We start from the raw sequence: 21,489 nt of genomic DNA on the forward strand, positions 1-21,489 counted from the left end.
AAAAACAAATAGGTGGGAGGCAGCCCTCCCACCATGGCCGCTACCCACCAGTGATGGGACGACAGCGGCCAAAGCAGGGGAGCCTGGTTTTTTCCTTTTGTTAATTTAGCCTTTTTTCCTTGTTTGAGTTTGTCTTTTATATGATTTTTTTAAAAGATTTTCTAACCTAATGTAATTAAAATTTGTGTAAAAATTAGGGAAAAATTTCAAATAAGGACTCGATGTACTCTTGTTTTCTCAAATAAGGGTCTCAAGTAAATATTATTTTAAATAAATGTCTGAAGTTGTATCATTTTCTCAAATAAGGGCCCCCAAGTAAATTTTGTTTCAAATAAAGGTATGAAGTGGCCATGAAATTTCAAAAAAGAGCTTGATTTCAAGGGCATTTTTCGTCTTTTTCCTTGATTTGATTTTTTTTTTAGACCTTTCCTTTTTCTGTTTCCTTAAAATTTAAAATAATTAAGAAAAAAGAAAAAAAACACACACACACACACACAATGGCAAAAGGGGCGGCAAAGGCCGATGCCTCGGCAAGGGCCGACAACCTCCCCGACTAGCCCTTGTCGCCGGCCATCTCCCTATGTAGGCCCTCACCTGTGGTCGGTGGGGTCGCTGGCGTCCACAAGAGGGAGGTGTAGCCCTCCCACTTGTGTGGCTATTTTTTTTATAGGAAAAAAGAGAAAAAATAAAAAAAAATAAAAATAGGAAATGACAAAAATGCCCCTTAGGCCCAGCCATTTTTTGAAACTCCATGACCATTTCAGGCTTTTAATAGAAACATGTTATGCCACTTTATTGCCTTATTTGAAACAATGTTCACTTGTGGCCCTTATTTGAGAAAATAAAATCACTTTGTGCCTTATTTGGAATTTTCCCAAAATTAGAATTCAAATTGAAACAACATCATTTTAATGCTTTAACAAGAGATAAAATATTAAATAATCTGTGTCAACATTTTTCGTTAGTCAAATTATACGGAGCTAGAGAAATGACTCTTGGGCGAGGGCCCGCAAGCCCTCGTTGGTCGCCGGCGAGAGTCGCCTCGCGGGTCGTGGGCGAGGCGACCCTCGCTTAACCCTCTCCTAGGCCTCGTCGGAGGTTGGCCATAGCACGAGACCGGCCACCAACAAAATAGAAAGAAAAAAAGAAAAAAAAAGTAAAGAGTGAAAATGCCTGGATTGGCCGGTGAGATCAAGATCTTCTTTAAGAATTGAGATTGATGTGGTCATTTTAGGTTTTTATTTGAAAAAAAATCATTTTATGTCCTTATTTAAAAAAAAAAAAATAAGGTCACTTTAGGCTTAATATAATGGTACTTCGAATTTTTGTTTGAAATTTTTCCTTTTTATTTTTATTTTTGGGTCGGCAAAGTTAGACTAAAAAGTGTACGTTTTTTTGGGGGGAATTTATGCTCTCTCTCTCTCTCTCTCCCCGATATCATGGACGCTCGAATGATGAACGCGTCGTTTTGATCGTTCAGGGACAGTCTCTGTTCGTTTGATGTCTGTTTGCAACGCCGGCACCTGTGATCGGAAGAGGAGCGACGGCAATGGCAGCGACTTCACGGCACCCGGAAAGTTTCCATCGTTCTTCAATCTGTTCTGCGCGCGCAAGAGGCGGCCTCGCGCCAAAAACAGCGACGGCTTGTCCGACTCTCGTGGAGGCTCTGTGGCTAGGATCAACTCCGGGTGCTCGGGGAAGAAGAGGATTGGCCACGGTGGTTGCCTTGGCGATAAAGGTAGCGCTTTCTGTCTTGGCAGACCCAGGGCTCTGGAATCGCCGGACGCGTCTCGCTCAAGCGACCCCAATGATCCCACGTTCACTCAGGAGTTGATAAGGGATTCGTTGGAAAAGAACGATTTTTATTCCGAGGAATGCAATCCCCACTTGAGACGTTGACGTTGGGGGTCGGTCTTGCTTGATTCAAAGTTGATGAGATTACTGAAAAAAAGGTTAGCTTCTTTTTTTATTTTGCGGCGGGTAACGGCCATTGAGTTTTAGATCAGTTGGGTCTGTGTTTGGGTAGTTGATGAGTGTCTTCTAGTGTTCGGTGGCAATGTGGCATGATCAGGAAGACAGAGGCTTTGAATTTTCAAGATGGTTTTGCTTACTCTGTCAAATTGTCACTGTAGGTCGATTGTTCAGCAGGGGAGCTGAATGTGTAAAATATGACTTGGAAGGGTTGGTTGTTTGAACATTTCAATGACAGTATCATGGGACGAGGAATAATTGGAAAGAATTTGGTGTGGATGGAACGTGAAGTCCTTGTTAATCAATGATGTTGCGAATCAGTCGATGACTAGTAGTTTGGATGGCATTAATTGAAGATTGATTGATGTCTTATTCATTGAAAAAAAGTGCTTTTGATGGAACAATGTGTACGGTGGCTTTGAGCTCATGGATTGACGTCAGTGGTGTTGCAAAACGACGATGACTGGTAGTCTTGTCTTTGTGCAGTTCTATGGAGTGGGCACTTACTGAATTTGGGTTTTCAGTGAGTGGCTTGGAGTGTTTTATGGCAATGTGGCATGACTAGGAAGACAGATTCCGAATTTTCAGATGGATTTTGTGTGTTTGGTGTCACATTGTCACTTAGGTTGATTGTTCATTAGGAGAGCTGAATGTGGAAAATTTGAGAATGGTGGGTCGGTCGGTTTGAACCTTTCGGTGCCAGCAATATGGGAAATAGGATTCATGGGAAAGCATTTGGTACGGATGGAATGAAAATCAAGTTGAGACACTTAAGACTTATCGATTGCCAATGTAAATCAACGAGGCATAGTGATTTCTTCGACCTTCATTAAAACCGCTTGTCTCTCAGCAGTTCGATAGGGTGGACAATTTGGATGTTGCTGGGGGGACTTCTGGGAAATCTGAAGATTTCTTCGAGAAAAAGGGTGTACTCCAAGATTCATAGATGTTGAGTTTCTATATTTGTTTGCTAGTGTGACTTTGATAGATTGCTGATAGCACTTGAACTATCATGAAACTGGGTGTTTCTGAGAGGAGGAAGTAGGTTTTTATTGCCTGGATTGTTTCTTCCTTTCCCTAAAGAAGGAACAGAGAGATGTCTTAACCCAGTAAATGAATAAACCCATAATCTTCTTTCAGGACCTAAGCAGTAAGCATCGTGGCGCATTTTGTTTCTCTAGCCTTCATCATCATTGCTGTCCATATTTCCTAGCACGAGTTATTTCTTGTGGTATGTCCAGCTTTTGAGGAATGGGTTATCATGTACCTGGTTGGTTCGTTTCTCGTGACTGGGGCAACTACATAGCTTTCCTACTTATATACATATAGTTAAAAACTTATAGCATGCTCAACTGGACAAATAAAACAGCAAGTTAAAGTAGAATTGCTGCTTTACGGTGTAGGGAAAACGCCTGAATCGACTGTGATCAAGATATGAGCTGGTATAAGATGTATTCTCCTTATATCTGGCCACCACTCTTTTAGAATTTGCACTGTGAAGATGATTCTATCAGGCCATTTGTTTGGTAAACCAGGAACAGTTAGTGTCAGAACATCTAGTTTTCTTGGGTACTCCGGTACATGTAGAGCTTACACCTAGAGCTCTGGTAGAATTTTTCATAGATGATCTGATTTTGGCCCTCCACTTCCAGAGATGTAGAAGATCTCAAATTCATAGTTAACGAATTTTCATTGACTGGAAAAAGTTGGTTGACGACTTCATTGAGAACTGCCGTCCTTGTGTATGGTATTCTGTATTATGACTTCTCTCGATCCAGAAGTCAACCCAGATTGGCGAAGGCAAGCAAGAGTTATGTAATGATTGCCTAACAGAATCTTGATCCATGGATTCATCAGTTCCAGAGTCTTGAGACACTTAACAATTGAGATTGGAACACGCTTGTAATGAGATTGAACACTTTCTGCAGAACATACAATGTGTTTTCTGCCTCTCACTCAGCATTGAGCACGGGACATTGTTGAACATATGCGAAACAAGAAGGATCTCAAGCAAGAAAGATCTGTCCAAGAATGGCAACCGAAATTTGTTCCAGGAGACACTAGAACCACTGGATGTTATTCCGGGATACTTTCGATCGAAACGTTTTGGTATTGCTTCTGATTACTCAAAACGAAGCTCGACATGCGCAGATCTGCAGGTCGGCAAAACCTCTCCAGGTGTTCATATATTCGGGTCCTCTTGTCTACATATATCGGTGAAGAACGGGAAATGAGATTTTACCCCGCGGGCGGTGTACCAGCAATAAGAAACGGTGTCTTGCCGTTGGTGTTTCAGAATCTTCGGACGATCGTTACACATGGTTTGTCAGACCTGTCAAAATGGGTCACAAATTCAGTTCTTAACGCATACATGATGGGCTGTGTTAATATATGAATTAGTTATATTTAATAAATGGGTCATAAATAAGTTGTAAATGAGTTATATATGGATTCACAAACTTAGCCAACTTCTATGATTTTTTTTTTATTTTCTCTCGCCCTCATTCTATCTTGTGCTCACTTGCTCCGCACTCTCACCTCAATTTGTATATGAGTTTTTCTAGAATGAGTTAGATCTGAAAGTGTCACAGGAATATAGGTGGGGCCGGATATGGTTTGGGTGGGGGTTGAATATGGGTCGGATCGGGTATAAATTACTAAATTTGTATTGCATGAAAATGGATCAAAACGGGTCTATTTGAGTCAATCCAAATCCTAGCCACTCATTTGACAGGTCTAATTGTCGGAAGTGTTGCAGTACTGAAGGTTGGCACAAGGATTTTAAGTTCTCCAATCGACATCCGCACATGTTTTCCGACTTTCAACGATCAAATGTCGGTATCTCACATATACCCAATTTCAATAGGCGAAAAGAAGTACTCAGCCAACAGTTTCCAATGTTGTCAAATGAAAACCACTCCTTCGTTACATCCTGCATTTTTGCACGTGTGATTCACAGGGGACGAGGGAGCAGAGACAAGTTTGGACACTTTTAACAGACATCTCGGCTGTGTATGGTAATCATTCTATTCCAGAAAACTGATTCTGATTAAACTGCTTTTTTCTGATTCTGTTCGTGGATGAGTTTTAGAAAATTAGAACGCTAGGGGTGTCAACGGGCTGAGTCGGGCCGAGTCTTGGCCCGGCCTGAGCTGGCCCGAAATTATATAGTACCTAGCTCGGCCCGGCCCGAGCCTGAACTACATATGACCCAAATCTTCAGGTCGGGTCGGGTTCCTTCTTCTTTTTTTTTTTTTTTTTTTTTTTATAAGTTTAAGAATTTGGAATCAAGATCCCCATAGTGTTTAAAAAAAAAAATCTTCAGCAGCAGATTTTGAGCTCATCATTCCAAAGAAAAACATGTGCAAATTGCTCGTCCACTTATGTTCACCCGCAATCACATGTCGTAATTAATGCAATGAATGAGCTCCATTTCAAATTGCTCCAAAAAAAAAAAAAAACCCTGTTGGCTTGTCACCTCAAATTGGATTAGAGATCAAAATATACTAATACTGATGACACGCAAACATATATATTTTTGTTTGTCAACAAATAGACCATTGTCACAAATAGAGAAATCTTGAGACATTGATAGTCCTATATTTAACCTTGTCACATCCTGTATAAATAAATGGGACAACACAGAAGTCCATCCAGTGAATGAAATCTCAAAATAAATTATAGTGATTTAATAAACTTACTATAGTCAGAAACATAGAGATGTTGAGAACGGGAAATCACATCCAAATACAAGCTGCACAACTATCTTTTGACCTTAGTTACGGGCTTAAGTGATGTACTCGACTCCAGATCACAAATTCTTTAACACAACGAAAAGGACACTGTTAATCGAGTAGCTTGCGCTAAGAGTCTTCGTGGGTAATGCCGTTAAGATCTGCTGATCACCATCTGCAAGCAAATGATCTTTGTGTTTTTCTCAAATAGTGAGGTTCCTCGCAAGAATACCTTCAAATGTAACCCCAAGTCCAAATGCCACAATCAAGCCGAATTCATTATGACTTTGGTCTTCATTTTTCATCTTCATGCTCTCTTCCAGCCAATCTATCCCCACTGACCAAGCAGCTGCAAACTATCCAACAATCTGAAGGACTTCTCCAACAACTAGTGATGTGCCTTTGCAATGAAGTAACCAATTGCATGCTACACACAATATGTAAAAAGGAAGAAACAACACACTTAATCTTGCCATTGATAATTAGTTTACTCACAAAAGTTTAGTTGCCAAATGTGACATATCGATGATTCCGCAATAGGATTACTCGATCTAAGAGAGACAATTTAAAAGAATTGAAACAACAGCATAACATATTGGCAAAGTCTGTCATAAATATTGGCAAGTTCAATTTGATTGGTCCGGATGAACTACCAACCCCACCAAATTGACCCAAGGCATTTCTTTGCCTTTTATCGACATTTGCATATGGGTATTCCTTACATCTTGACAAATGACGATGCATTGAATTGGTACCTTGACTACTAGCACAACCTATCTCAGCCCCGCAATACAAACATCAGCCTTTTCTTTACCAGAAATCTGTTTGAAGTGTTCCCACACTACCGAAGATCTCCTCTTTTTTTTTTTTTCTGTGGTACTTGAACTTGAAGCACTCGTTTCAGCCATCTAACAAATTGAACATTCAACGGTAATTACTAAAAGCTCTCCAGTTGCAAACAAATTTAGTTAAAGGTGAAAATTGCCAAAAAGATTCTTCTACTCGATTGTAAAAAATGCAGTTTTTCACTTTTCTTAAGCTACCCTTCATCACCGAGGTAATTGAGGGTTAAAAGAAAGATCAGCAGAAGCTCAAGTCCTAGAACCCCTAGAAAATTGTCTCACATATCAACAAGACACTGCAGAATGACTCCTATCAACTTGTCTCTTGAAGCAAATTTGCCAGGAAGCCACCTAAAATATTCAAAGTTTGCTACCTGCAATTTCTTGGTTACTTTGCCAATCCTAAAGGTGTACTGTCTCGTTATTGCAACATCCCCAGCGGAGACATCACTCAATCACAAAACATAACTTAGGAGAGATTAAACAATGGACTTAAAATGTCATGTTGCAAATGATGTAAACGATGAACATTTGCATGAAGCCACAGTACAAATCGATAGCAAATGAGATTCGTGTGTAGTGTTTCAACTAAAAGCAAGCAAGAATCATCAAAGAGATCAGGTGCGTCAAATGGAGCATTCGAGCAAGAGAGGAAAGTGCCAAATAGAGAAGATGCAGAGAGCCAAAAGGCTTAGTGTACATGAGTGTAAAGAAAGTGCAACGGTCTTGAGCGTAATACGTCATTTCAACCATTTCACATGTAGAGAAGAGCCTTTACAAGAATCATACCCTCTTCCTTCTTCTTCTTCTTCTTCTTCTTCTTCTTCTTCTTCTTCTTCTTGAGTTTGCTTCCTCAATTGAGCTTGAACCGATGAAACTTTCCTTGCAGGTCTTGGAAAATTCCACTTCATGAGCTTAGATTATAGCAGAATTCTCCAAACTAACAGAGCCAAGGGAAAGAAGGAAAGAGTGTTTTGAACGATTCTTTCCGAGAGAAGGTAAAAAACCCTTTGAAAGTTGAAAAGGGAAAAGAGTGTGATGCGGGATTGCAACGAAGAAGGAGAAGAGCATGTACCTTGGAAGCGGCAGAGAATCTGGTTGAATCGGGAATTAGGGCTGTCGATCTTCTCTTCTCGGAGTCGGTGGTTGTTGCTGTGTTGCGGAGGCGAGAGTCTGGTTGAATCAGGAAGCTAGGGTTTGTGGGAAGGAGAGTGTGGTTGCGTGTGAACAACGAACAAGGAAGAGACGAAATCTTGGACTCAAGAGCGGGTCTTCCTTTTGCTTTTGGGTAGATTTTCAGAATAGTATCGAGGCCCGGCCCAAGAATATGCCTAATTTGAGACAGGGCCGAGTCGCGTGGGGCCTGCGTGGGCTTTTTTGACACCCCTACGTAACGCGTTTGATAACCGCCCAAAATTTCTGTTCTCGAAATAGAAACGCGTTTGATAATTGCACAAAATTTCTGTTTAAAAAAACTGTTTCTCTTCCTAATTGTTTTCATTTAAGTCAAATAACTATGCAATTACTTTGTAAAATTTCATCCTAAATTGAAGACTAATTTCCAATACACACTAAAATAATTTAAAATATATTATTTTTTTAGCATGTCATAAATGAAACACAAATTTTAATACATTACGTTTGAAGTTCGATTGAAGCATAGGACAATTTCTAAATTAATAACTCATTTTTTTCTTTAAATATTGCGTTGTCCAAAATACATACAAACATAGCAGTCGAATAATCAAATTATCCACCGACAAAAAAAAAAAAAAAATATCCTCCTTGATATGAAGTACAAGTCCTTCACTATCATTTTGCAGCTTCTGTCCTAAATCCAAGTGGGTGTTTAGCTTCAGCTCCACGTGCAAATGTTTACAATTTGTGACACGCCGCTATGAGTATATATATTACCATCCACATGTTGGATGCCATAATCTTCTGTGACATTTTTTGCGTAAGAGTGAAATCTATGAAATCTAAGAAATGTAGGCCCAAATTTATGAAAATGAGGTTAAACTAGCCTAATATAAGCTTATTCTATTTTTATGGATTTTCTAAATTTTTTTGTGATTTTTAAAAAAAATTTTAAATTTTTTAAATTTTAAATTTTATTTTATTTTTATAAGGTTGAGGGAAAAGTGACAGGAGAACCGAAAGGGAAAAGTGAGAGATGTGAGACTTCATTTTATTTTGTGATTCTAGAAGTGATTTTTTTTTTTTTTTGCGTAACCAACTTTTTTTTTGTTATGGATTTTACTCTTAAACCGATTATGATTCTCTAAAACTCGATTCGTGAATAGAATCGGAATCAAATTTATTTACGTTATCAAATACGATTCTCATCTTTTTTTATTCTCAAAATCAAAATAAAAAAATAAGAATGATTACCATGTAGACCCCTCATGTCACGGCCCGATCCAAGTCGTGTTAATGACCGTCCGAAAAAGTGCCGTGTGAGGCCCGAAAATTGCACCGAACTTCATGGATTCTATTCTCAGAATTCGCTCCGCATAACAGTTTGGAAAATGAACACGCATCCCGACAACAAAATCATTTCATCAAATTGATGCTGAAACAAGTCTAACTAGATTGCCAACGTTTCCAAACGATAACTATGCATAGATCTCGGGCTAGAAGCGCACTACTTATGTAATCTATAATGTCGAGTACCGAATAAATTACCATCTAAGGATCAATCATCATGTGTCCCCAATCCCGATATTTATTTGCTTGAGCACGGATATAACTCGTGAAAAGCCTTGACAAATTCGTGCGTGCTATCCATCCAACTATCGAGAAAATGGAAAAATTTCTTGCTCATGGTCTTACTCAACTCGACTCGACAGTCGTGATTACGTGAATCATACCAAGTCCGGGCACGTTTAATAGGACTTCAATGTGAGCTGTGCTCGACTTGAAAAGGGCTACTAAGCTTGACAGCACAAGTGCTGCTTTGAAGCCCAACGAGGCAGGAAACCAACGGGTAGAGATATTGACTTGACAATGAGACGAGGAGTTCGACTCTGCGCGCTCGCGCTTTCCCCTGTTTCGCTCGATACGCGATGGACGGAGGACGACCCGTCCAAATCTCAGAAGCTCTATCCAAATCTAGACACAAAGAGAGAGACAGAGAGAGAGAGAGAAAGAAGAAGATAAAATTGCAGAATTTGGATGACCGAGTTCAGGATCAAGTTGGTGTTGATTGGCTGGGATCTGACAAGGGGAGGAGGGGGCACACGTGAGTGCCATAACACCCATTCGGCTTGCCGGGAATTCTCAGTCTCCATTACGTGGGGGACAATGCCAAGGCCAAGGCCATGCCCATCTGCACTTGAATCAATTTTCGATGATAATTTATGCTAATAAAACCAAAGCCTGCGCTTCATTCTTCGCTGTATCAGCCTCTCTGTCGCTCTCTCTCTCTACCGTCACATTTTCTCTCTCCTCCGTCTTTCCGCAGCTGGGAGGATATCTCTGTCCCTGTCTCTCTCTACCGTCACATTTTCTCTCTCCTCCGCCTCTCTGCAACTGGGGCTTCGTATCCCTTTTCCTTGGCCCCCTTTGCGTATGTTTTGATGATACAAAAAGGACCCCACTTCCGGATTTTGTCGTTTATCCCAAGTGGGTAATCGTAGTGGGTGCTATGTTCTTGATTTCATTTTCTTTCTCTTTCCCCTGCTTTTCGCCCCTTCCTTTCTTTAATGGGGGAGGAATCGGTACTAATTAAAAATAGAAACTTTATGTGGGCGCCTGACTGAGCCTCAGCTAATAAAATCGCGGGTTCATGCTAATTATAGCTGTGATCCAAGCTCCCTCCCTCTCTCTCATCATCCACATTGGAAACTGTACTCGACTCCTCCCAAAATTTTTTTTTCTTTTTGTTAAAAGTATGTTTTTTTTTATCACTGCTCTGTTCCTCTGTCTTGTGAGTGTTGATTGGATGGAGCCGGAGGGAGATTCATCAAAGGAGAGGCAAAGAAAAGCGAAATAAAAAGATGGGTGAGTTCGATTTGAGTGGTCCCTTCAAGTATAGTCTTGTGAGAGGAGGGGGACAAAGAAGGCGGTGATCGAGGTTTTTTTTCTTTCTGTTGGTCGAAGGCGGTGATCGAGGTTTTGGTCCGGATAAACTGTGTCGGAGGGTTTTTGTTTTTGTCGTTCAAAAAGGTGTTTCCTTCGCTTCCTGGGATTCTTCAAATTCCCAAGCTCTTCTTGAAGCTGCTCTCTTTTGGCTACCGTTCTGTTGGGAGTGGAAGACTTGAGAAGGAAAATCTTTCTGCTCTTACTGGGCTTCCTTCTCAGAGTTTACCAAGGTGCAAGAACTTCAGTTTCTTTTTAAGCTTGACTAAGTTTGAGGATTGGCTTGGGCTTGAGTTGTAATTGTTCCTACATGTGTCTGACTTAGGCACTTGTACCTTTTATGCTGTTCTGTTTCAGTTGGTAATTCATTTGATGTAGGAACTACTTTGCTTATTTAGCTGTAGCTGTTTGTCTTTGATCGGTAAGAATTTGCTTAATGAAAGCGTAGGGCGTTTGTCATTTGTTCAGGACATTTTTATCACAACTGTGGGATATCTGTCATCTTGCTCTGCATTTAGTTTACTCTGGAATTCTAAACTGTCTCAAGCTTCAGTTTCCAGTTAAATACGCTCCATAGAACTCAGATCAATTAGGGGGTAACTGTTGGCTAGAGGGCTGGAAATGAAATGTTGCACATTGTCTTGCATATCCAGTATTGAAGTACTCTCTTGCTGTGTCTTTATGGAGCCTTTTCAGAACATATTGGTATGAGTGTGTTATCCATTTGCCAAATCCGACTGGAGTTTGGGCAGAGCAGATTCATACGGCCATCTGAATCAGGATTTATCAGTTCTTGGAGTTAGTTATATTTTTGTGCCCTGAACAGATTTGATCGAAGATGTCTTCTTCAAGACCCAGCCAATCATCCAGCAACTCAGCAAGGTCGAGGCATAGCGCGAGGATAATTGCTCAAACCACTGTAGATGCTAAGCTGCATGCTGATTTCGAGGAGTCTGGTAGTTCCTTTGACTATTCAAGCTCAGTGCGGGCAATGGGCGCCCCAAGTGGAGATCAGCGACCAAGATCCGACAAAGTAACAACGGCTTACCTCCATCAGATACAGAAAGGGAAGACGATCCAGCCATTCGGTTGCCTTTTAGCATTGGACGAAAAAACTTTCAAGGTCATTGCGTACAGTGAGAATGCGCCTGAGATGCTGACCATGGTGAGCCACGCAGTTCCGAGCGTTGGGGAGCAGCCGGTCCTCGGGATTGGGACTGACGTCAGGACCATATTTACTGCACCCAGCGCCTCTGCTCTCCATAAGGTCTTTGGATTTGCTGATGTTTCTCTATTGAATCCCATCTTAGTCCATTGTAAAACTTCTGGAAAGCCCTTCTATGGAATTGTCCATAGAGTGACCGGTAGCATAATCATTGATTTTGAACCTGTGAAGCCTTATGAAGTCCCTATGACGGCCGCTGGAGCCTTGCAGTCATATAAGCTTGCGGCTAAAGCCATTGCACGCTTGCAGTCTTTGCCTAGTGGGAGCATGGAAAGGCTTTGTGACACGATGGTTCAGGAAGTCTTTGAACTAACGGGTTACGACAGGGCTATGGCATATAAGTTCCATGATGATGATCACGGCGAAGTAGTCTCGGAGATGACAAAGCCAGGCCTGGAGCCATATCTGGGTCTGCATTATCCTGCCACGGATATTCCTCAAGCTGCACGGTTTCTGTTCATGAAGAATAAGGTCCGCATGATTGTTGATTGCCGGGCAAAACACGTGAAGGTGCTTCAGGATGAGAATCTTCCCTTTGATCTCACCTTGTGCGGTTCGACCATGAGGGCCCCACACACTTGTCATTTACAGTACATGGAAAACATGAACTCTATTGCTTCTCTGGTTATGGCAGTTGTCATCAATGAGGATAACGAAGAAGTCCACGACCCCAACTCTGTGCAGCCTCAAAAGAGAAAGAGACTTTGGGGTTTAGTAGTTTGCCATAACACAACTCCAAGGTTTGTTCCATTCCCACTTCGATATGCCTGTGAGTTTCTTGCCCAAGTGTTTGCTATCCATGTCAACAAGGAGCTTGAGCTAGAAAATCAAATGGTCGAGAAAAATATCTTGCGAACCCAGACGCTCTTGTGCGATATGCTGATGCGTGATGCGCCTCTAGGCATTGTGTCTCAGACCCCAAATGTGATGGACCTTGTTCGATGCGATGGTGCTGCCCTTCTGTATAAAAGCAAGTCATATAAGCTGGGAGTAAGTCCGGACGATGAACATTTGCATGGCATTGCATCGTGGTTGTCCGAGTACCATATGGATTCCACGGGATTGAGTACAGATAGCTTGTATGATGCGGGATTCCCAGGGGCTCTTGCTGTTGGCGACATTGTGTGTGGGATGGCTGCTGTGAGAATAAGCGCAAAGGACATGATTTTCTGGTTCCGCTCACCAACTGCGTCTGAAATTCGTTGGGGTGGAGCGAAGCATGACCCTGATGAGAAGGATGATAATAGGAAAATGCATCCAAGGTCATCCTTCAAGGCTTTTCTTGAAGTAGTCAAGACAAGGAGTTTACCTTGGAAAGACTTTGAGATGGACGCAATCCACTCGCTGCAGCTTATCTTGAGGAACGCCTTGAAAGAAAATGAAGCGATTGACATGAACACCTCAACCATCCATACGAGGCTTAATGACCTTAAAATTCAAGGGATTCAAGAATTGGAAGCAGTGACAAGTGAGATGGTCCGTCTGATTGAAACAGCCACAGTTCCGATACTGGCTGTCGATGCTGATGGGCTGGTTAACGGTTGGAATACAAAAATCGCTGAGCTAACTGGTCTGTCTGTTGAGAAAGCATTAGGGAAGCATTTGCTCACACTGGTGGACGATTCTTCTGTCGATATAGTGAAGAAAATGTTACACTTGGCATTACATGGTATGTCCAACTCTGAGTTTCAATACCAAATGTCGTGATTTCAGGGCGCATGTTTCGGTAGTGTACTTCGTCAGGCTATTGGCCGATGGCATTTATAATAGAAAGATATTGTGCTTGTTTGTGGAATCAGCACGTGTCCTTGGCCAAGGGGGATGCACTTCATCTGTAGATTAATCCTATCTTTGTGCTCGGATATTCGTAAATACAGTTAATTACATTGTTCTACCTTCTTTCATCGCAGGCAAGGAAGAGAAGAATATCCAGTTTGAGATTAAAACACATGATTCTAGAGCGGACTCTGGGCCAATCAGCTTAATTGCGAATGCCTGCGCTAGCAGGGACATTCAAGAGAATGTCGTGGGTGTGTGTTTCGTCGCTCAGGACATTACTGGTCAGAAAATGGTAATGGACAAGTTCACTCGAATCGAAGGTGAGTATAAAGCGATTGTGCAAAATCCGAACCCCTTGATACCCCCGATTTTTGGAACAGATGAATTCGGCTGGTGCTCTGAGTGGAATTCAGCTATGGAAAAATTGACTGGGTGGAAACGGGAAGAAATGATAGATAAAATGCTATTGGGGGAGGTTTTCGGGATGCACACGGCTTGCTGTCGTCTCAAGAATCAAGAAGCTTTTATTAATCTTAGTGTAGTGCTTAATAGTGCTATGACTGGCAAAGAGCCGGAGAAGGTTCCGTTTGGTTTCTTTGCTCGGGGTGGGAAGTTTGTGGACTGCCTACTGTGCGTGAGTAAGAAATTTGACGGAGAGGGTTCGGTGACTGGAATTTTTTGCTTCTTGCAGCTCGCAAGCCAAGAGCTGCAGCAGGCGCTTCATCTCCAACGGTTAACTGAAAAAACTTCCTTGAAGAGGTTAAAACAATTAGCTTACATCAAAAGGCAGATTCGAAACCCTCTCTCGGGGATAATATTTTCTCACAAAATTCTGGAGGGTACTGAGTTAGGACATGAACAGAAGCTGTTGCTACATACCAGTGCTCAATGCCAAAGCCAGCTGGGCAAGATCCTTGATGACTCAGATCTGGATAGCATCACTGACGGGTATGATCACTTGATACATATAAATAATGACTGAGCATATGCAATTTTTGCAATTTCATAGCTCTTCCTGTGTAGAATGTTTTCATGCTCCGAAGTCTCCACTTTACCTTGTGTTCTTGTTTGCTTGGAAGGATAGATTTCAAAATATTCACTTTTCAGGAGATAAAGGATAAGAACCACTGAAGGCGCGAGTCTAATTTCTTTCAGGAGTACAGTTGTTGATATCTGGCGGTTGCGTTTTCCTTACCTTTCTGGTGGAGTGATGATTTGTTCTTTCTCTGGTCATTGATGTGTTTGCTTTTTCTCCTTCTTCAAATGAAAATATGTTCCGGTGATTGAATCAAACCTACTAAAGCTTAGGGGCATGCATGGCAACGATTCTGATCCAAAAACTGATTCTAATTGGAATTGATTTTTTTCTGATTCTGTTTCTTGGATGAGCTTTAGAGAATCAAAACGTATTGTTAATTGCACAAAATTTCTATTTTAGATCGAGGGAAAGTGATGAGAGAATTAAAAGGGAAGAGTGAGAGTTGTGGGACTTCATACTGCTTTGTGTTTAAGAAAATTGATTCTTTTGTTCATAGTTAATTTTTTTTTATTCTTGTTTTTGCTTTAAAACTGTTCCCGGAAATAACATTAGAATCAGAATCATTTGCCTTACCAAATATGTTTTTTTTATCTTTCTTTGTTACGGGGAACAGAATCGGAGAATCAGAATCGTTGTCATGTAGGCCCTTGACCGCTCCGATCTATTGGCATGTGTTTTATGCTTGTATTGCTGTGTCCGGTATATTGGGTGGGGATGTATTTATCGCCAAGTCTACTGTTTCTAAAAAGTAGCGAAGTCTAGATACATAATTGATGCAATGAAGGAAGAACGAAAAGATTGGTCCCGTCCTGTTTTCTAATTGTCTTTCCATTTAATTTCTTTCTCGACAGATACTTGGAATTGGAAATGGTCGAGTTTACTCTCCATCAAGTCTTGGTGGCTTCCATGAGTCAAGTCATGATAAAGAGCAATGGAAAGGGTGTACGAATCGTCAATAATGCACCGGAAGAAGCCATGACCGAAACTTTATACGGGGATAGTGTCAGGCTTCAACAGGTCTTAGCTGATTTCTTGTCGATATCGGTTAACTACACCCCGGCAGGAAGCCAACTTCTTATTGCAGCTCGTTTGACCAAAGATCACTTGGGAGAATCTGTTCAACTTGCACACCTGGAGCTAAGGTACTGGAGACATTCTGTTCTCACGTTAGCTCATGTTATATTCTGTGTTTATTGAAGTTGGCAATTGATGGCAATCGTGCACCCTGTTTCAAACAAGTTTTGCGATTTAATACTTCAATTTGAATCAGATTGACCTACCCTGGTGGTGGGATACCGGAAGCGCTGCTGAACCAGATGTTTGAAAATGATGGAGAGATAACTGAGGAAGGCATCAGCCTGCTTATCAGCAGAAAGTTGGTGAAGCTAATGAGCGGAGATGTGCAGTACCTGAGGGAAGCCGGAAAATCCACCTTCATCATATCCGTCGAACTCGCTGTAGCTAATAAGTCGGGTCTAGCTTGAAGGGAAAAAGTAAGACTTGCGATCGCTCTGTACAGCTGAACGAGAGTACGCGTCGTGTCATGTACCGTGTCATCTAGTGAAGGTTTATTTGACTTGTTTTCTCCAGCCTGTTGCAAGTGAATTAAAGGCTTTTCGACTCTGATGTCCTTTTCTCTTCTAAGAGTTATCTAAGGTTTATCAGGAAAACCCTGTGTAAGGCTAGGTTTGTGGTTTCCGGTTTTGTTGCTGAGAGGAAAGAAGGGAAGGGGATGTCTAAGGGTTGACTATTGTAAAACACTGTTCTCGTTAATGTTAATAGTTTGCTTGTGAAAGATGGCCGTGGCTTTTTGGTGAATTACAAAGAAACAAAAGAAGCATGACAAGACATCTAGAATTTCAGAGTCATGGGTACTCAAAACTTCTCATGCGCGCTTAATGCCAGTTCACGAACTTACAAACCTCCACAGGTAAGCTCCAAAGATCTAAATGACTCTCAGAACCACTGTACAAGTCGCACATGAAATGCAAGATACAGGTTCTTGCACCTATACGATATGCCAGTTCGAAAATTCTACCTAAGCAACTTTTAGAACCGTTGGCGGAACCTAATTGTGAGTTCGGCCTCCAGTCACATCCCCGGAAGCATACCACGGAAAATGGCTGTAAAAGTCTCCTCAACTAAACTTAGACTTACATCTGATGAACAGTTTTGGGCAATTTTTACTTTTGTTGACAAATAAGCGACAATCTATTCATGATTGATTGTTGTTGTAATAATTCAGAAATGATGGGTACAGTGTTAAATAGCGAGCGTATTAAAGTTCTTTTTTCAGCAATAAGACCCACATGTGATCGGTCAATTTAATTTTCTGAGAACCTTTTGAACTTGATCTGTTCTTGAGCTGGGATGATGGGATCCATAAAATGGTCCAGAAATTCAGGAACTCCAGCAGTACGGAAGTCCATTTCTTCATTGGCCGCCATATATAAAGCAAGTTAGAGCATGCATTCCGCATAAGCTCCCTGAGAAATTTCATTGTTACATCGAGCTGGTCAGTCTAGTTGATGAACTGGCATACCAAGCTGCACCAGGTTGGAGGAAAGCATCCGCAACTGATGGCAACATGAAACGACGAGATATAAAGTCTAGGGCTTGGACAGTGGTCATACTTGAGTAAAATGGTGCAGCGGGGAGCAGGCGAGCCAGGAACATAACTAAATTAGTTTAATTGGCTAATCTTTTTTTGAGCCCATTCAGATTTTGCCAATTTAATTGTATTCAGGGACTCATTAGAAGATAGGAAATCATGAATGAGGATGGAGTCACATACCATGGACTATCCTCTCCACGTATGACCATTCGACATTCCTTTCACATTGGAAGTCGCAACATGAAATACGGAAAACCAAAGTGCGACCAATTGATGGAAGTGATCCCTATGTACTCGAATTTAAACTTTCATGACATCAGGCTTCCATCTCAATTATGGTCCTGCATCATATATGTGAAGATTAGAGCGATACTTGTCGCAAGAACGACTGGCTGAAAGAAAGCTCTACGATTCATGAGATCCCATCAGACAGTACCTTTCATAATGTAACGTAGCTTGAGCTTGAGCTGCTTCTCTTTAGCAAAATCTTTTCAGCCAAGATGGGAAAAGTAGGTGCGATTTCGAGTAGTCCTTGCTCCTAAGCTTCTTCCATACTTGCTATCTTTTCAATTATGATAGTAAGGGTTATCAATAACAATGTTCGGTTTTCACCAGTACTCCTTGCAGGAACATACTCCACCCCTGAAATGGTGAAATCTAACTCGATCCCTTACAATAATTTCTCGATCAAATGCTTGCGAGACGAACTTTGCAAATGAGTGGCAGTCTCTGCATATCCTCAGATTCTTCACTATCCGGAGGTTAGTTCCGGAAGGAGTTCTCGCCAATCCAAAAGTAACAGCCAGTTTCTCGCTGTGATACTTACTGGAGGACTCCAGATGCCCTTCACATTTTAAGTCAGGCATGGTCACTTGAAACTTACTATACACATAACCAGCCAAACTGGCCTCGTAAATTAGTTCTTCTAACTTACGATAGATTTCAGCTCGATCAGGATGTGATTGGTCATCCACAAAAAATCTATGAACCTGGTTGCCAATTTCAATCCAGCTCCAACCAGGAGTCGTCCTAATTCCTTGGCTTTTGATCAACCTTCTCATCCTTGCAACACCTCGCTTGTCATTGCATTCAGCATATATTGTAGCAAGAAGTATACAGTCCCCGGCATTACATGCTCCAAGCTGGACCAGATTCTTAATGGCAATCTCCCCTATACGTGCATTTTGGTGGATCTTGCAAGAACCTAGAAGAGTTCGCCAAATGACAGGATCAACCAGAAAAGGAGAGGTTCCTATGATTTCTAGCGCCTTGTCAAGCTTCCCAGCACGTCCATATAAATCAACCATGCATCCATAATGCTTTATTTCTGGCTTTAAGTTGAACTTAGAGCTCATCATGTGGAAAAACTCAACACCCTTGTCCACCAGGCCTCGGTGGCTACAGCCCGACAACAATCCCAGGAATGTGATGGAGCTCGGCCGAGTGCCTTCTCTCAACATCTGCCTGAAAAATAAGACAGCTTCATCCGCACACCCATTCACTCCATATGCAGTGATCATGGAGTTCCACGTGAAAACATCCCGAGTCGACATCCCATTAAAGACGGAAAGAGCTCCGGCCAAGTCACCACATTTCCCGTACAGGTCGATAAGAGCATTTGCAACATAAATGTTCCCCAAAATTCCCTCTCGACTAGCTCTCCTATGCAATTCAACTCCCATATTCAACGCCCCCACATGAACGCAGCACGAGAGCAATCCCACCAACGTGAAGCCATCGACTTCCATATTCTCTTTCCCCATCCGACGGTACAACCCCAAGGCCTCGTGGTGCAGACCAGCCTCAGAGTAACAGGAGATCATGGAATTCCAAGAAACCAGGTCCCTCTCAGACATACCTTCAAACACCTTCCGCGCAACCTCAACCAGACCATTCCCCGCATAACACCTCATCAGGTTCGTGCACACCATGACATCTATCTCATACCCAGCTCGAATCACGGTCCCGTGAATCTCTCCACACTTCTTTTCATCCCCAACTCTCTCACACGCCTTGAGAGCGACCGAGAAAGAATGGCTGTCGGGGCAAGAAAAGGGAGACCCAAGCAAGCCATTGTAATACAGAAGGGCCTCCAGAGGAGACGTGCCGACGGCAAAGCCTCTGATGATGGAGCTCCAATCGTGGGTCTGTGGGCATTCGATGCGGTCGAAGAGAACCCGAGCATAGGCCAAGCAACCCGAGACCGAGACCGCGCAGAAGTGGAGGAGTTTGCCCGAGATGGAGGGGTTGCTTTGCAGGCCGTGGACGAAGACCTGTGCCTGGATGGTCTTGAGCCTCCGGAGGCTGTTGCATCCTTGCAGGAGGGCGAGGATCGTGTCCGCGGTTGACATGCGAACATGGTACGAAACAACGCTGAGCTGACTGGGTATCAAAATTCAAAAGACTGGCCGCGACAGGACATCTTCGGAAAAATTATAAAAAAAAATTCTAAATTTATTATAATCCTCAATTTTATTTAATTTTTTTAATTAAATATTTTTTAATATTTATAGCAATTCAATTCATCTAAATAATTTTATATATTAAAATATGTCCGGAGACGGAATTTGCAGAGGAATCAGAATCATTTCAAAGCATTCAATCAAAAGCAAGAAACATGGCTGCATCGATTGATCATACGAAGGGATAACATTGTGTTTTTCGGTCAAAATCTGGAGCTCGACTCTAATCAATTGCACAGTTCAAAGGAGATGGAAAACGCCTAGTCCGATTGCAGTCGATCTCCTAAAAATGCAACTCGAAACTCATTTCAAAAGAAAAGATGCAAGGGAACAGGCTACTTCATCTAGAATCAACATGAGAATTGAGTGGAGAGAACTGAAATTTACACACACATCCGAAGCTACAAAAACATTGGCAGTACCGGAGTCAATGTACCGATGCTAGTTTACTTATGAATCATTGCGCAAGGAATGACATGGAACTGTCGGAGCTTGAAGATCTATCCTTAAATTGGAGAAAACGAGGAATTAGGACCTAAGATCTGCCTTTTCTTCCCAATTTTCAACCACGCTAAGCCTTCCTTTGTTTCCTTAAAAACAACTTTAAAAAAAACATTAGATTAATATCACGAAAAATCTCAAACAGGTACATCTATAATAAATTTATCCAAATTATTTTTCTTGACTATCAAAAAACTTCAAGTGATACACCATCGATAAATTTATTCCAAACTGGTATGTCCGTAATAAATTTATTCTCTGTTAGTTTTCGTTAAATTTTATCGTCAAAGTTGAATTGGATGACACGTGACAATTGCCGGGTGAAAAAGTTTAGAGTTTTTACCCTCCGTTTATCAAAATTGTATCAATTTGGGGTTTGTTGTGGTATTAACTTAATTTAATGAAAATTAAGGGAGGGTAAATTTGTCACAATTGTACCATTTGAGATTTTTTGTAGTTAAAAAAATTAATTTGGGGTAAATTTATCACAAGTGTACCAGTTTGGATTTTTGGCGATCGAAAAAATAATTTAGGATAAAATTTTCATAAATGTATCAATTTGAGATTTTTCATGATATTAATCCAAAAAAATTTAAATTTTTCAATGTTTGATTGATCGGCGACTGGTTACAAGCGAGGATGGGCTCGCCCGTGGCTGACGCTAAAGGGGACAGCTTCCAAGCCGTTAGTCTTCAGCTCGTCACTCGATAGCGAATTCATCATCCATGCACTGAAGCAACGGGACCACCATCGTCCCACCTGCTAATTTCACCCAAAAAAAAAAAAAAACTAAAATCGGGTTTCCCAAATTTACTAAATAAGACTTCTTGAGTAAGTCTTTTTTTTTTTAGGTCAAGTAATTTTTTTTTTATCGAACGAGTAAGTTCAGTAAATGTGAAAAATGGTGAGACTTATTGATATTGAATGCTTAAACGAGTCTATCAATTTAAAATAACCCTTTAATATTTGTCTCGTTTTTTAGTCAACTTCATTCGGTAATAGAGCTTTTTTTTTTTGTTAATACCATGAAAAATTCCAAACTGGTATACTTGTGATAAAGTTATCCCAAACTATTTTTTTGACTATAAAAAATCTCAAACTGGTACACTTATGACAAATTTATCCAAACTATTTTTTTGATCACAAAAAATCCAAAACTGGTGCACTTGTGACAAATTTGCCCTAAATCGGTACATTTGTGACAAATTTACCCCGCATTAATTTTAGTTAAATCTAATTGTC

General features: G+C 41.2%; 2 protein-coding genes across 4 annotated transcripts; one reads left to right on the forward strand and one right to left on the reverse strand.

The window, feature by feature from the left end:
* The first annotated feature begins 10,018 nt into the window (after window positions 1-10,018).
* LOC115748363 (phytochrome A) lies at window positions 10,019-16,465 on the forward strand. 3 transcript variants are annotated; one of them, XM_048281094.1, is made up of 7 exons: window positions 10,019-10,171; window positions 10,481-10,622; window positions 10,661-10,860; window positions 11,454-13,521; window positions 13,763-14,579; window positions 15,522-15,812; window positions 15,941-16,465. In XM_048281094.1, exons 4-7 carry the CDS (start codon window positions 11,466-11,468, stop codon window positions 16,152-16,154), a joined length of 3,378 nt encoding a protein of 1,125 aa, XP_048137051.1. In that variant the 5' UTR covers window positions 10,019-10,171; window positions 10,481-10,622; window positions 10,661-10,860; window positions 11,454-11,465; the 3' UTR covers window positions 16,155-16,465. The 3 variants fall into 3 exon arrangements, with proteins under 3 accessions (XP_048137051.1, XP_030540687.1, XP_030540685.1); XM_030684827.2 differs by lacking the exon at window positions 10,019-10,171 and having other exon boundaries at window positions 10,199-10,622; window positions 11,324-13,521; XM_030684825.2 differs by lacking the exon at window positions 10,019-10,171 and having other exon boundaries at window positions 10,199-10,622.
* Window positions 16,466-17,777: 1,312 nt separating this feature from the next.
* On the reverse strand, window positions 17,778-19,661 carry LOC115748364 (pentatricopeptide repeat-containing protein At3g56550). The gene has a single exon (XM_030684828.2). The coding sequence runs from the start codon at window positions 19,633-19,635 to the stop codon at window positions 17,893-17,895; it is 1,743 nt and encodes a 580-aa protein (XP_030540688.1). The 5' UTR covers window positions 19,636-19,661; the 3' UTR covers window positions 17,778-17,892.
* Between the last annotated feature and the right edge of the window lie 1,828 nt (window positions 19,662-21,489).

Source organism: Rhodamnia argentea, chromosome 6 (genome assembly GCF_020921035.1).
Source record: "Rhodamnia argentea isolate NSW1041297 chromosome 6, ASM2092103v1, whole genome shotgun sequence".
Taxonomy (NCBI): domain Eukaryota; kingdom Viridiplantae; phylum Streptophyta; class Magnoliopsida; order Myrtales; family Myrtaceae; genus Rhodamnia; species Rhodamnia argentea.